The 14,957-nt window shown below is 39.1% G+C and overlaps 1 protein-coding gene across 1 annotated transcript; it reads left to right on the top strand.

The window, feature by feature from the left end:
- Nucleotides 1-2,707: 2,707 nt before the first annotated feature.
- mier3b (mesoderm induction early response 1, family member 3 b) lies at nucleotides 2,708-14,923 on the top strand. Its single transcript, XM_083911718.1, has 12 exons — nucleotides 2,708-2,728; nucleotides 3,028-3,173; nucleotides 4,139-4,261; nucleotides 7,351-7,474; nucleotides 8,129-8,202; nucleotides 8,325-8,397; nucleotides 8,512-8,660; nucleotides 9,245-9,326; nucleotides 9,741-9,835; nucleotides 9,944-10,071; nucleotides 10,217-10,371; nucleotides 12,010-14,923. Exons 2-12 carry the CDS (start codon nucleotides 3,075-3,077, stop codon nucleotides 12,483-12,485), a joined length of 1,578 nt encoding a protein of 525 aa, XP_083767844.1. The 5' UTR covers nucleotides 2,708-2,728; nucleotides 3,028-3,074; the 3' UTR covers nucleotides 12,486-14,923.
- Nucleotides 14,924-14,957: the final 34 nt, after the last annotated feature.

Genomic DNA, 14,957 nt, shown 5'->3' on the forward strand with positions numbered 1-14,957 from the left:
TGATTTTTTAGGTGGCCCTTTTTTGAAGTTGATTAAAGTATGTTTTTCTGCAACTGCTCTTGGTACTTGGTACTCTTGTCTGCTTCTCCAAACTGTTGGCTTACTGTGAATATTGCAAGATATGAGAAATCATCATTACACTATTTTCTAGGTCTCACCTAATTTTTGGCATATTAGCTCAATGCCCAAACTAACCAACAGAAAATATAACTGCATATGTAGTGCCTTTTTAAAGGCAAACCAGAATGGTTTCCCCTTTACACACACAAAAAAAAACCTTTGGCTTGCTGGTCACACAACTGAATTACCAGCACAAGTTCAAAACAAATGTAACCACTTGACAGTGAAAACATGGGACTCAAGTTCAAGTTAAGTTTCTGTTATGCTGCAGGAAGGACGCCCACCTCCTGTTCTGGATCATGATGAGCCAGGAAGCTGTTTATCGCCATCGCCCTGTGCATAAACATCTGCAGATTCCCTGATAGTAGCAGCTGTTGTAGAACTCACCTTGAACTAGCATTAACCTTTAAATGTCTTCAGCTTCTGCTGTACACAATATAACACTGTGGAATGATTTCAAGACCCTGATGTTACAACCAAACAACATAAAATTGGCTAAAACTGTCTATAACTTATGTTAAGGAGTGCAGGGTGAAGTCCACCTTTCCAAATTCACACATGCTTGACCAAAGAGTCAATCTGTTTTTATATAGTAAGCCTACTATGATCACTATCATGAGATTTCACAGTAATCCAAACCAGGTAGGGAGGGAGGGAAGAAGTGAATCTCAATGGTGTTAATTGAGCATTCAAAGTTTTAAAGTGTAGGCTACTTTTGCCCTCTGCTGGCCTGTACACAGAATTTCACTACATTTCAAATTTATTTCTGAAAAAGATTACTATATATAATTGTTTAGTAGCCTAACTAGTCAAATCATTATTTGGTATCCAGGATGCATTAAAGGGAGAGTTTTGATATTTTTACAGGAAAATGTATGAGTAGGTTACTCAAAAATGATAACGATAGGAAATTAGAATATAGAAATACTGCTGTGAAAACCTTGCCATGGTGTTCAAATGAGTGATAAGCTGTTAAATATCTCTTTATTCTTAGATAAACATGCCCCATCAATGCAAGAAAAGACTCCACTGTGGACTGCATTAGTAACCTACTGTATATTATAGTAAGCTAGTATACTGTCCAGTGAAAAGGACAAATCAAAAGCAAAAATGATAAACAAAATGTAGTTATATATAGTGTCAAAATAATGTTAATGCTGATTAAAAAACATTGTAAAAAACGGAGCTTTTTAAAATGTCATTGCTGCGATAAACAAGAGGCGAGCAGGAAAATCAGCTGGGATTTCCAGAGAACATTTCAGGAATGTTCTGGCAAAATGTCATTGTGTGAGGTAGTATTAACAGGCTCAATGCCATATACAGTTTATTTCTGTTGAAGATGTATTGACAATTTTATTTTTTAAAACGTTTCTTATATTTTCACACAGTATATTTATCCCTTATAAATGGTCACCGTTAAGTCTGATCGGCGGTTGATATGAACGGCGTCACGACTACAACGGTCACCTGGACGTCTGATTGGCTCAGAGCGCTCATCCGGGTACTGCGCTAGAACGAGCCCATTAGCTAAAGATACCAATATGGCGGAGGTAAGAGGGAAAACAGGGGAGAAGCAATCGATCTTAAATCGATATTTTTAAATTTTGTGTGCTGTATTTTTCATTTCTACGTTAGCGATTGAAGAAACAATAGTTTTTTCCATCTGTATAGCGTGTTTCGTGTCATAATTTTCATTTCTATTCCTCTAAAATATGCTTGAATGTCTGGACTGATCCTTCACTACAAGGCCGCCGCTGCGCCTCGCTCGCTCAGCTGCTTTGGTGTAGCGGCTGTGTAAATTGATACGTGATTTTTTTTACGTTAGCTTGCTGGTTTTAAAGGAAATAACATATTATAACGTGTTTGTTATGAATGGAAATGTATATTTTGTATTTATGCTAAAATAGCGGCATCTTGTTTTGTAAATATCATCCAACTCTTATCGATTGCAGTACTGAGCAAAATGAAATTACTGTTTACATTTTCCGATGCATAACGTTAACAGTAAGCTTTGGGGGTTAGCTTTGCTGGCTAGCTAACTGTTACAGGAGCCGACACTGCGTAAATTGTCCCCAAGATATTCCTTTGGTTTTACTTCGACCGTCTCTTACGAATGGAATTTAAAAAGTATATAAGGTACATTTTGCACAAAACTGTCCTCAGTGTTTAGCGTCTATCTGCGGCTAACGTTTTATTAGCCACCTATTTCAGGTAACCTTAGCGGCAAATGCAGCTTTTTTGCCCAACTATTATTGACATTCATAATGCATATCATTATAGAAAATGTTCTTACTGCACTTGATTTAATATTTGAGGTTAAAGTACCGGCATAATAGTTGAACCCATGTTTAACTCGGTGGTTGTTTAAAATGGCTTGTGTCTCATGTTTGTAATTGCTGTGTTTTTGAGTCTTTTTTATTTTATTTCCATTGGTATTGTTGCTTGCTGTTTGGGTCTTATTTTAACAATGTTATCATATAAAATACTTTGTGGCTTTATCTGTAAAATGTGCTATATCAAATAGACTTATTATTATTATTATGATCATTAACTAATTTATGCTCTGGTTTATTATTTTTACAGGCTTCCCTAGGGAGTTCAAGTCCAGGTAAGAAAATAGAGTACCGTTATTGTATACTGTATGGTGAACTTCATTAAATGTATAATTTTTTTTATTTACACAATTTTGCAAAACAATGTCAAGAAGATTCAAGTTATATATTTTGTTAGATAAAAGGGCTTTGAAATTGACAATGTAACGCCTCTATGATTGCAGTATAAAAACCATGTGAATGTGTCATTTTAAGTGTGCATGTAATTTTCTATGTAAAAGAAAAAGTGAATCTGGTTATAAGACCTAGACATTTAATGTTACGATTCTTTTTGAAAAATTTCTCTCTCACTTAGTTGGCTCTTTATCGTCAGAGGACCATGACTTTGACCCAACAGCGGAAATGTTAGTTCATGAGTATGATGACGAGAGGACTCTGGAGGAGGAAGAGTCTCTAGATGGAGGAAGGAATTTCCGATCAGAAATTGCAGATCTTGAAAAGGTAAACTAATAAATGCATTAAATACGCCAAAACAGGATATATCTATCTATGTGAATGTGATTTTTAAGTGCCAGTCAAATTTGTGCATATTAAAAAAAAAAGTATTATTTCTTACTCTGACAATTGCTTGTAAGTACTTTATGATGATTAGGGTAAGCCGTCTGATTCATAGCTACAATAAATGAAGGACAACTAAGTTTAAATACGTATATCTTCAGTATATTTTGTCCAGAAATTGTCTCTTGGTGAAAGTGAATTAGAGTGGTTCATTGCTAAATTTAATTAATTGGCTTTAAACTCGAGTTGGCTGATTTTAATAAAAAGAAAAACATGGATCTACTAAGTGGAATGCATAAGGTTTTATAATCTAAATGTTTTATTGTAATCTGGATAATACAGGAAATATGCTTCATAGCTTTACTGAAAGTCCCACCCCAGACATGTTACAACTGTAAAAACTACTCACATATGATTAATATTTTGTTTGTATGGATTTCTCAGATAGAAAGTAAAAAAAAAAAAAAAAAACTCAGAGATGGACCTGGAGCAACATCTACTGTTTCTCCCTGATTGAAGCTTCTCGTGCCCGCGCATGACCTGTTAGCTTCAGACTCTACAGGAGGTTTACTAAGATGCCCAAGGTTTAAACTGAGTTGCGCGAACAACTCATCAAGATGACTGAACACATTTGAGAGAATCTGCGTTTCACATATTAGACAGCGATTGGCTTAGTTATTAGTGATGTTCCAACTAATGCTTCCCTGAATGCATTTGGATTTCAGAAGTGCACAGACATCTCCTTCAGGAGAGGAATGAAAAAAACACCTAGTGACAAAATTTGCTCAGACAAGTCACTATAGTCTGTGTCAGACATTTTAGAGGACAAAAACAGAAGAGGGGTACTTTTAATTTATGATTTAATTTATCTTTTAATTTTGCCTCGCCTCTTTCTTTTTTTCTACCAGGAGGGGAATATGCCTTTGGAGGAGCTTTTGGCCATCTATCGCTATGAGGCCTCAGCAGGCTCCAGTATAGACAGCTCCTCTGGAGACCTGACTGATGAGTTGCCTGACATGACTCTGGACAAGGTAAATAACTGCTTAATGTAGCGAACAAATAGATATGGGAATAATATTAGAAGTAAATGTATTTATCTTCAATATATAATTTAGATATTCTGTTGATCACCCGGGAACCATCACCTTTTCGTGGTGGAGATGTTTGTGTGTCCCTGCGAACTGGAGGGCTGTGTTGTCTGGAGCCTGGCCATCTCCCATGGCAGAGTGGTCTCAGGCAAGGGCCGGACTAAGAATGGTTCACAAAGTCTCCATGAACAAACGTGGACGAGGAAGAGAGAACCTGTCCCGGCTCCCCCGTCTGGAGCCAGGTGCAGACGGAGGGCTCGCCGATAGTCGTCCGGGTTTGCCACGGAGCCCGGCCAGGCACAGTCCAAGGAAAGCTACATGACACCTCCCCCCTATTCATCTTGTGGGCCCACCACTCGCAGGAGGAACTGCTGGGGTCAGGTGCGCTGCTGCACGGGCAGCAGTGAAGGTCAGGAGCCTCGACCGATCAGACCTGGGCAGCAGAGACTGGCTCTGGGGACTCTGACTGTAGTTTGTGCATATGCACCAAACAGCAGTCTAGAGTATTCGGCCTACTTCGAGACCTGCATGGAGCTCTAGTAGAGGACATCATAGTTCTGCTGGCAGACTTCACCGCACATGTGCGCAATGATGCAGACACCTGGAGAGGCGTGGTTGGGAGGAACGGCCTCCTTGATCTAAATCCGAGTGGTCTTCTGTTATAAGACTTCTGTGCTAGTCATAGCTTGTCAATAACAAAACACCATGTTTGAACATTAGGATGCTCAAACACCATGTTTGAACATTAGGATGCTCATAAGTGGTACCAGAGCACCCTAGGCCGAAGGTCAATGATTGATTTTTCTTTTTTATCTTATAATCTGAGGCCACAAGTTTTTGACACTCGGTTGAAGAAAGAGGCAGAGCTCTCAACTGATCACCACCTGGAGATGAGTTGGGTCAGAGGATGGGGGAAAATTTTGGACAAACCTGGTAAGCCCAAACGGGTAGTGCAGGTGAACTGGGAATGATTGGAGGAGGCCACTGTCTGAGAGATCTTCAACTCAAACCTCTGGCTGAGCTTTTCTGGCATCCCTGTGGAGGTTAGGGGGAATTAAACAATGTTCAAATTTTCCATTGCTGAAGCTGCGTGGTAAGCTGTGGCATCAAGGTCTTAGGTGCCTCAAGGGGCGGTAACCCTTGAACACGGTGGTGGACACCGGTGGTTAGGGAAGCTGTCCGACTGAAGGAGGAGGCCTTCCGGGAAACGTTATCCCGGAAGACTCCTGGGGCGGTTGCAAGGAGCCGACAGGCCAGGGCTGTAGCATCTGCTGTGTCAGAGGCAAGTGTGGGAGAAATTCTAAGAAGTCATGGAGAAGGACTTACGGGCAGAGCCAAGATGCTTCTGGAAAACCATTTTGAACCTAAGGAGGGGGAAACTAAGAATTATATTAGCTGTTTACAGTAAGAACATGGCGCTAGTAACCTCAACTGAAGAGGTAATCGGGCGGTGGAAGGAGTTCTTTGAGAAACTCTTTAATCCGACTAACGCCCTCTATTGTAGAGCTGGATACTGATGGGGGATCGTAGCAATATCCCTGGCTGGAGTCACTAAGGGCGCACTCGCACTGTCCGTCCGTACTGTGCCCCGTGCTTTAGGGTACTTGTCCTCTCCCCCCGCGGGCCTAGCCCGTTTGTATTCACACTGCCTGGGCCTCGCGCGAATGCTTCTTGTCTGCCTATACGTCATCACGCCGTCACACGCATTGATTGACGTCATCGCGATGCGTCGCTTTGTTTACAAATCTTTCCATAGACCTCAGAGTTTTTGAGTCTTGTCCAACTGTTTTTAAATATTTTCATCCGACCAAATCTGCACCTCCGCATCACACCAACGTGAACCTTTCGCCGCCATTGTTTTAAATGTCCGTGCATGGTCCGTCCTTTTTTTCTATGTCAAAACAGGCGCACATAAAAGGACGTCAGAACCGTGCGCACCCCCAGGGATTGATGAGATTTATCCAGAAATACTGAAAACTTGGGGTGGGGAGGGGCTGTCTTTGTTGACATGTCTTTTCAACATTGTATGGGAGTCGGGGACAGTGCCAAAGAAGTGGCAGACTGGAGTGGGGGTTCCCCTTGTCAAAATGGAGGACCAGAGAGTTTTTGTCAATTACAAGGGTATCACACTACTCTTCCTCTCTGGTAAAGTCTCTACGGTGCTTGAAAGGAGGGTTAGTCTTATAGTTGAACCTCAGAATGAAGAGGAACAATGCGGATTCCGTCCTGGATGGGGAACAACGGACCAGCTCATCACTCTCGCAAGGATCCTGGAGGGGGCCTGGGAGTATGCCCATCCAGTCTACATGTGCTCTGTGGATCTGGAGAAGGCATATAACCGGGTCCTCTGGGAGATACTCTAGGAGGTGCTGCTAGTGTATGGGGTGAGTGGATTGCTTCTCAGGGCCATCCAATCTCTGTACACTCAAAGTGAGAGCTGTGTCCGGATCCTCGGCAGTAAGTCAGATTCCTTCCCGTTGGGGTTTGTCTGAGATGGCGGTTTTGCAGTCGCTTTACAGCACCGTGAAAAAAACAGAGCTGAGCCGAAAGGCAAAGCTCTCGATCTACCGGTCAATCTTTGTTCATTGCCTCTACTATGTTCAAGAAAGCTGTGTCATGGCCAAAAGAACAAGGTCGTGGGTACAAGCGGCTGAAATGGGTTTTCTCAGGAGAGTGGCTGGAGTCTCGCCTAGAGATAGGTCGAGAAGTTCAGCCATCCGTGAGGACCTCGGAGTAGAGCCGCTGCTCTTGCGTTGGAAAGGAGCCAGTCGAGGTGGTTAGGGCATACAGTAAGGATGCCCCCTGGGCGCCTTCCTAGGGAGGTTTTCCAGGTATGTCAAGCTGGGAGGCCTCGGGATCCCCAAGTTAGAACTGGTTAATGTGGCCGGGGAAAGGGAAGTTTGGGTCCCCTGCTAGAGCTGCTGACCGCTACGCGACCCGACCCCGGATAAGTAGTGGAAGATGAGTGAGTGTGATTGTTGATCACCCTTGGTTTGCCCCAGTAAACAATGGACATTATTTTTTTCTTCTAGGAGGAAATAGCTAAAGACCTGCTCTCTGGGGACTATGAGGAGGAGACCCAGTCATCAGCTGACGATTTAACCCCTTCAGTCACCTCCCACGAGGCTACTGACTTCTTCCCAAGAACACTTCGCTGTAAGTGGCACATGCTAAAAAACTGCTTTTTGTCTGTATCTCTGCAGGATTAAAGCTTGCCATGCAATAATTGAGATTTTTTATATTTTTTTGCCACACTCCCAAAGAGTGCAGTGCCTTGTCTTACAGTTGAGCACTACATTATGTTAAATGTGCAACTGATTTTATTATTTTTTTATTAAGTCGGCAGTTATTGTTGATTTATTTGATTAATAATATAGTTCATGAAATGTCCTTGTGAAAAAATAGCAACTTCCCAGAATCCAGTGCAATATTTTAAATTACTTGTTGTGTCCGACCTACAGACATTAAATTAACAATGATCTAACATAAAGGAAACCGGCAAATAGTCTCATTTGAGAACCTGGAACCAGTGAATTTTGGCATTTTTGCTTGATAAAACCACTTGTACGATTAATTGATGGTAGTGATTCATTTTCTGTTAATTGGTTAATAGTGTTATCGACATATTTTGTAGTATGACCAGTCCTGGAAACAGCTTGCCAAGAGAAATTATGGAGGAAATTCACTTACCTATTAAAATACCAAAAACGCCAAGGTGGGAATGTAAAGCATCTGGCCTTAGCACACAGGAAGTGCCATTGGAATTCAGTGCGTGTCAACGTATTTATCTGTTGTTTATTGTTTTATCAGCCAACGCTATCTCTGATGGTGATAAAGAGTCAGAGTGTGATGAAGATGGTCCAAGCCCGGAGGACTCCAGAAAGGTAAATATCACATTTTGGAACGCATTGAAAGAGGCAAAAGACAGGTTTCTTCATGTTTTCTTAGTTGAATCAACACTGATTTGCCAAATGTACTATTGTCTTTTGTTTTATTTTTATCATAGGAAATAATGGTGGGAACACAGTACCAAGCAGAAGTTCCCTCTGGTCTCTGTCACTACAAAGATGGGGAGAAAGGTGCCTGTTTTTAGTTTTCAGCATGTGTGTCTGACTAAATAAATATATATATATATATATATTTTATATTATATTAAAGTGACTTATCTTACTATAATTTACTTTGTTATGCAGTTTATGAAGATGAAGACGAATTATTATGGAGCCCAGGTACTTTGCCAGAAAATAAGGTTAGGACTTTCCTGTCTGACGTGTTGTCACGGACAACAGGTGAAAGGACAGGATATGACAAATCATGGATGCATGTTCGAGACAATGAGCAGGTCAGTAATTTCTTTATTCATCAATTTTGTAACACAGTGATGGGTATGGTATTACCTAGAGTTGGGCCTGTATGAAAAAAGAAACATCGGACCGGTATACCGAATTTAACCGTGACTCTGCAGCCACTCTGGAGTCGTATGTACTGTGACGTGTTCAATGTCTTCACGTCAAGTCTACAAGGGCGAGAGACTTCAAAGCCATTGAAAGACGGGCCTCAAGTCTGTTAGTATGTGGATGTGGAAGCGTTCAAGCGACAATCTTGGAATCTTGTAGATGCCATTAGCACCACACAGGCTGCCGAGCTACATGACTTTTTCACAGATTCTGTCTCCTAGTGCTGTCAGGATATAGTTACATTTCTAGCAAAAATATTAAACGTTTATTTAATAGAATGTAACTTACTTCACACCCAACTAAGGAATGTATGTGAGCTTATGCAGTGTAGGTCTTTTTTTATTGACTTTCATTCAACATATAATGTAGCAATTGTGCTTTGAATGTTTCAGGGTTTTTTTCTTTCTGAAATACATGTGATTCATTTGGCCAATATTCCAGTCTTGACCACTCCACTCTTTCCACTTAGGCTTTGCATGAGCTTGTCAAGTGCAACTACAACACCCGCGAAGCACTAGAGAGGCACTGCAACTGTGTAAAGTACTCAAAAGGTAAGCACAGGAAACGGTATCCTACTGCTAATTCATAGAGTGTGGTCTTTACCTACTTTGTAAAGTGTCCTAAGATAACTTTTGTTATGATTTGGCAATATAAATAAAATTGAATTGAATTGCTAGGAACATTTTATTTCTTATTAAAAACATTCTTAAATGTTGCTTTTGCAACACTTAAGAACACAACGCAGTTAAATTGCTAATGCTGTACCGAATGTAATTTTTAAAAATGTGACGAGAAATACTTGATGACTTTTATTCATATCAATTCTTTGTCATTTGGTAATCTTTGTATTTTTCATTTTGGGAGGGATTTCTTTTTAATTTTATTTAATTTTAATATTATTATTCTTTTGTTTTCAATTGCATGATTGTGCACCAAAGTGTAATGTATTTCTTGTGTCATTTTAGAAAAATCACCTCCGTGGTCAGAAGAGGAATGCAAGAACTTTGAGCATGCACTACAGATGTATGACAAGAATTTTCACCTCATACAGAAACATAAAGTGAGTCTGATATCATGATCTTATTCCCCTTTTACATACGCATGAAAAGGTACACATAAAGCTGTAGTTGCTCTTCCATTTTTTTTTTTTTACTTTTCCCCCACTCAGGTCTCAACACGAACAGTAGCTGAATGTGTGGCTTTTTACTACATGTGGAAAAAGTCGGAGCGCTTTGATTTCTTTGTGCAGCAGAATCGGTTTGGGAAGAAAAAATACAGCTGCTATCCTGGTGTAACGTAAGTGGCAAAAGAAGATTCAGTGAATCTCTTTAATTCTTTTTGAGTTTTTGCTTATGTTTAATACAATGAGAAAGAATGAAATGAAAAGTGTGCATAATTAGGAAGAAACTTACTTAAACAAAACATGATGCTTTGTATCCAGTGACCTAATGGACAGGCTGGTGGATGAAGCAGAGGGACTGGCAGTGGACAGTTCCTCCTCTGTGTGTTCAGGAGCAGGTGGAGGAGGAAGGCTGGAGACCACCACGGAGCAACAGCTCAGCCTGCTTAACTCCATAACTGCCAGCGACCTCACAGGTCAGTAATGGGACTTAGAGTGGGAGTTCTGCATACTACACTGTAAAGACATTTAAGCTCCGCCCACATACCAGCTTCACAGCTCTCAATTGACTTTGTACTGCGTGACGGCACCTCTTTGTCAGTTCCGACTGCTAGCAACCAACAGAAAAATGCCTACGGACTGCTGTGTGGTGGGTTGCACTACCAACAGGGTATGGTACTTTACTATGACCTTTTTTATGACATACTGTAAGATCTTTTTTTTTTTAATTTAGACCTTTTTCATGACACAGCATAGACTATGGCGTTTTTATGACATACTATGACCTTTTTTGTGTTTTTTTTTTTATAACATTCTGTACTCTGACATACTATAGTATGACCTTTTTTAGGACATACCATGACATACCATACCATCACTTTTCCCCGAACCATTTTTACGACAAGCTTTTTTATTACGTATTACATTTTTATGTACTATGTAATGACTTTTCAATAACATACTGTACTAAAACGTTTTCCAACTATGGATTTTTTAGGCATACTATGCTAAAAATGTTTTTCTGACTTTAATCGACATGTTATACTATTACTTTTTGATTTTTTTTTAATGACTTTTCTATGACATGCCATATTGTGTCAGTTGGCATTCTTTTTTTTTTTAGATATTCTATATCTGCCCCCTATAATATGCCCTTTTAGGATCCTACCAAACTTTGATTTCTTTTTAACTTTTATGACATAGTATGACTCTTTTATGATTTTGTTCCTTGTCATTTTATGACCGATTTACTATACTATAACTTTTTATGACATACTATACTGTTATGTTATGTTTTTTTTTAAGTTACGTAGATGATTTTTTTTTTGACATGCTATACTATGACTTTTTTCAAGCCTATGTCATTTTATGACCTTTTTATGATTAACTATACTATAACCTTTTTATGATAAACTATACTGAGTATGACTGAGTAATGACATGCTATGACTTATCTATGGCACGCTATAGTTTCAGTTTCTTATTTTTTTTAAATGACATACTATGCTATGATTTTCTTACGACAAACTATACTATGGGTTTTTTATGACCTACTATGGTATGATTTTTTTATAACATAATATACTATGACTTTTTTAGACATACTTTTTGATGAATATTATCGTAGTATCGGTGTGTTATACTATGATTTGTTTTCATGGCTCTTTTTTTTATGACGTACTTTCTAGGACCTACTGTACTATGACTCTTGTTTTTTTATGACATGTCATGAAAAATAATCATTAAAGAGTCATAGCAAACTATACTATGTCATTTTATGAACTTTTCAAAAAATGACATACAATATAATGACTGTTTTTATGACATACTATGCTATGATTTCTTTCATGACTTTTTTCAACATGCTGCCTTACAACTTTTTTTGGACATACTCTACTACGATTTTGCATGACATTCTATATGCGTTTTAATGCCTTTTTTGACACACTATACTATGACTCTCTTACTTTTTATGACATATTTAGGGCTGCCCCCTATACTATTCCTTTTTAGGACCTTTTTATTTATTTATAACTTTACTATCTAATAATGAATAAGTTTCCTCATTATTGCTTCGGTGTTCAGTGTTAATTGAGTGTCCTCTTTCTTTTCAGCTTTGAGTAACACTGTAGCCACAGTGTGTAACCCTGCAGAGGTTGGTTGCATGGACTCCTACAGCTTTCCTCCACTAGAAAGTCTCCATCGTGGGTCCCTGAACCACGACGAACCCCTTGGGTTCCCTTCGAATGGCGCAGACCCAGACTGCCTCAACATGCTTGACGCCGGCTTCTACCACTCTGATCTCGGTCAGCTGGGAGGAGTGTGCGTTAACAAGGACTGCGAACGGCCCTCCAAGAGACTCAAGATGGCCCTGCCTGACTCCTTTATCAATGACGTGTCTGTGGGTAACCTTGGAGTAGACTTCGAAGCGCGACGGACAACAACGCACCACCACCGAATCACCGGCGCCAAAATGGCAGTGTCTGTCACAGACTTTGGGACTTTGGCTGGCAGCGCAGAGCCCAACGGGTTTCTGGGAGCACATGCACGGCACCACACACAACACACTGCGGCACTTCAGTCAGAGTGATCTTCCTCGTCTTCATCCCTTGTTCTTCCCTTTTGAAACCCAATGTACATAAGACTGACCTCACTGGAGAATCTGATTTGTTTAAATTTTATTATATGTAGATATATATATATATATATATCTATATATAGAGATATATGTATATGAATATACTTTTTTGTTTTCATTTTTTGTGTAATATGACATCAGTGATGTCTTTCATATAGAACTAAAATCTTGATTTCTCTCAAGAGTTTATATAGCCATTTATTTTATTTCCGTTTTGCGGTCTTGAGATGTGTAACGTCCATGTACAGTTGGGCCCAGAGGCTGCAGTAGGAGAGTTGTGTATCTTCTCCCTCACATCTTCACACAACATCTTCAGAGCTACAGTATGTTATCCTGCCATTCTTTTCGGCTGCTGTAATTGGCTCTATTTTCTGCCTCTAGTGTCAGTATTTAGTTGCTTGTCTTTGTTGTTTGAAGTGGTACTTTTTTTTCTAATTAGTGTTTGGTTTACAGGTACTTTTTAGTAATGAGGCTGGTGCAAATGGTTTTATTTTCCCCCAAATAAACCTGGCTAGATTTTGTATGAAGAGCAACACTAGCATAGATATTAGCTTGGACAACAGAGTGTGGTAGCTTCAGCTGCTAAGGCCTTTCTAGTTTAGTTTGCTTTTTCTTTTCTCCTGTGGAAGTTTGTCTGCAGTTGGTCTGCTTGTTTACTTTTTCAACTGTTCAAAGTGGCCAAACTGGAACATGTGAATGTTTATCCCATTTAGTCAAACCCAAAGTATAGTCCCTGATTCATAGTATTTTCTTTTTAAAACAGCTGTGCAGAGTAACATAATCAGTCAGGTTGTTTTACAGTTGTCAATATTTCTTATATTATTTAATCCTGCTTTGTTCTAGCATGGTGTCAATCAGACAAGCAAACCATAACGGCAATATTGCAATGCAAAGATATTGGTAAGGCTAATGGTCATCTAAACATGGACATCATCAGGCACTGTAAAGTGTGTATTTATTTATTACATATACTTTGACCTTTGTGAGATTTTGTTTAATCCTTAAACTCATGTAACTCTTAGAAAAAAATAGCTGTATGTGTCCTTTAGTTGAAGTAAAAATGTTACAATATGCTCCTCAATAAATTAATGCCATATTCTGACCACTTAGCAAGCTTGGGTAAACCAGCTACCAGTATTATATCTTTATTTAAAGCCACTCAGATTTTATATTCAACCTCTGCCTGACCTGTGCTGACTAGATAATTCCTTGTATAATCTAGGTGACAGTTTCTTGGAGTCTAGTAGCAGAAATGGAGCTGTTGCCCCTTGACTGAAGTCCATAATCGTAATGTTTAGCGGGTCATCGTCAGTTGATTGGATGCAGTAGTAGTGTTTACTTAATTTATCTATGCATTGTGCTATGAATAATTAGTTTGTTTCAGGGGTACATTGTTTGTTTGTCATGTCCATAGAGCTAGTAATTCACCATTATGTGTACTGACAGGATTCCTGCTTATAACCCTTTAGTTTGATCAAGTAATTCATTTTTTAAGTCCATCATCAGAGACGATATTCCCCTCTGCGTTTCATGTAAATAATTAGCAAATAGCCTTTAAAAAGTCTATTAACTGACCTCTTACACTTGTGAATCTATGTTGATAAAGGTTTTAATTAGATTCCTTGTCAAAAGGCAATAATTTGTAGATATGTACAGATATTTGAGTTTTGCATTTTACCAGTTGACTTGGTGTTTGAATTTTCTTTCTCTTTGGAAAGTCATGATCGCCAGGGCACAGCTGAAACCACGCATGCCAGCTGTGTCTGTTTCTCAAGTGTACCACTGAAAACGGCTTTACCTGAAGACGTATTGATATTACTCAGTGTTGCAATTTTGCCTTCAAAACTTGCAGCCATGTGTAAAAGACGCTCATCTTTCTTTCTTCAAATTGATTTTTGTTTCCATGTCGTTGTCTATATTTGTCTTGATGGTAAAGGGATGGCTGCTGCTCTAAGTATGTGGAGAGCTAGTTTCTCTTTCAGTGCAATGTGCATAATGCAGTAGGTCCTCCAAGCTCTTCTAGCTTTAGCAGTGCAGTGATATTTATTTCACCTGTGGTTTGTACAAAGACTCAGAAAAACTGTCAGAATGTAAAGGCCATTAAGTAGTAGAAGTAGGTTTTTCACCACCCTGTGAACTCTCGAAAAATGTGATATTTTATTGATATCTCTGGAATGAGACTTGTGTGTGCAAGAAAGCACTAAACAAATTTATTTTATATTTTGTATTGTGTTTATGTTTAAAAAGGAAAAAGAACATAGCGGTTGTGGTTTTGAAAAAGAAAACTCCAGTCCTTTGATGACAACAAAAACACCTTTGTGAATAAAAACCTACAAAACTTAAAAATGTATATCCAGAAATATAGACAATCAAAAACTTCACTAAGAGAAAAGTTCAAGAAGCTATCTTTATTGTTTATAAGAA

Source organism: Echiichthys vipera, assembly GCF_963691815.1.
Source record: "Echiichthys vipera genome assembly, chromosome: 4".
Classification (NCBI taxonomy): Eukaryota; Metazoa; Chordata; class Actinopteri; order Perciformes; family Trachinidae; genus Echiichthys; species Echiichthys vipera.

Coding starts and splice junctions, on each gene's coding strand:
- mier3b (XM_083911718.1), top strand. CDS start 3,075: ATGTTAGTTCATGAGTATGATGACGAGAGGACTCTGGAGGAGGAAGAG. Junction 8,398..8,511: donor CTACAAAGATGGGGAGAAAG/GTGCCTGTTTTT, acceptor TTTGTTATGCAG/TTTATGAAGATGAAGACGAA. Junction 9,327..9,740: donor CTGTGTAAAGTACTCAAAAG/GTAAGCACAGGA, acceptor GTGTCATTTTAG/AAAAATCACCTCCGTGGTCA.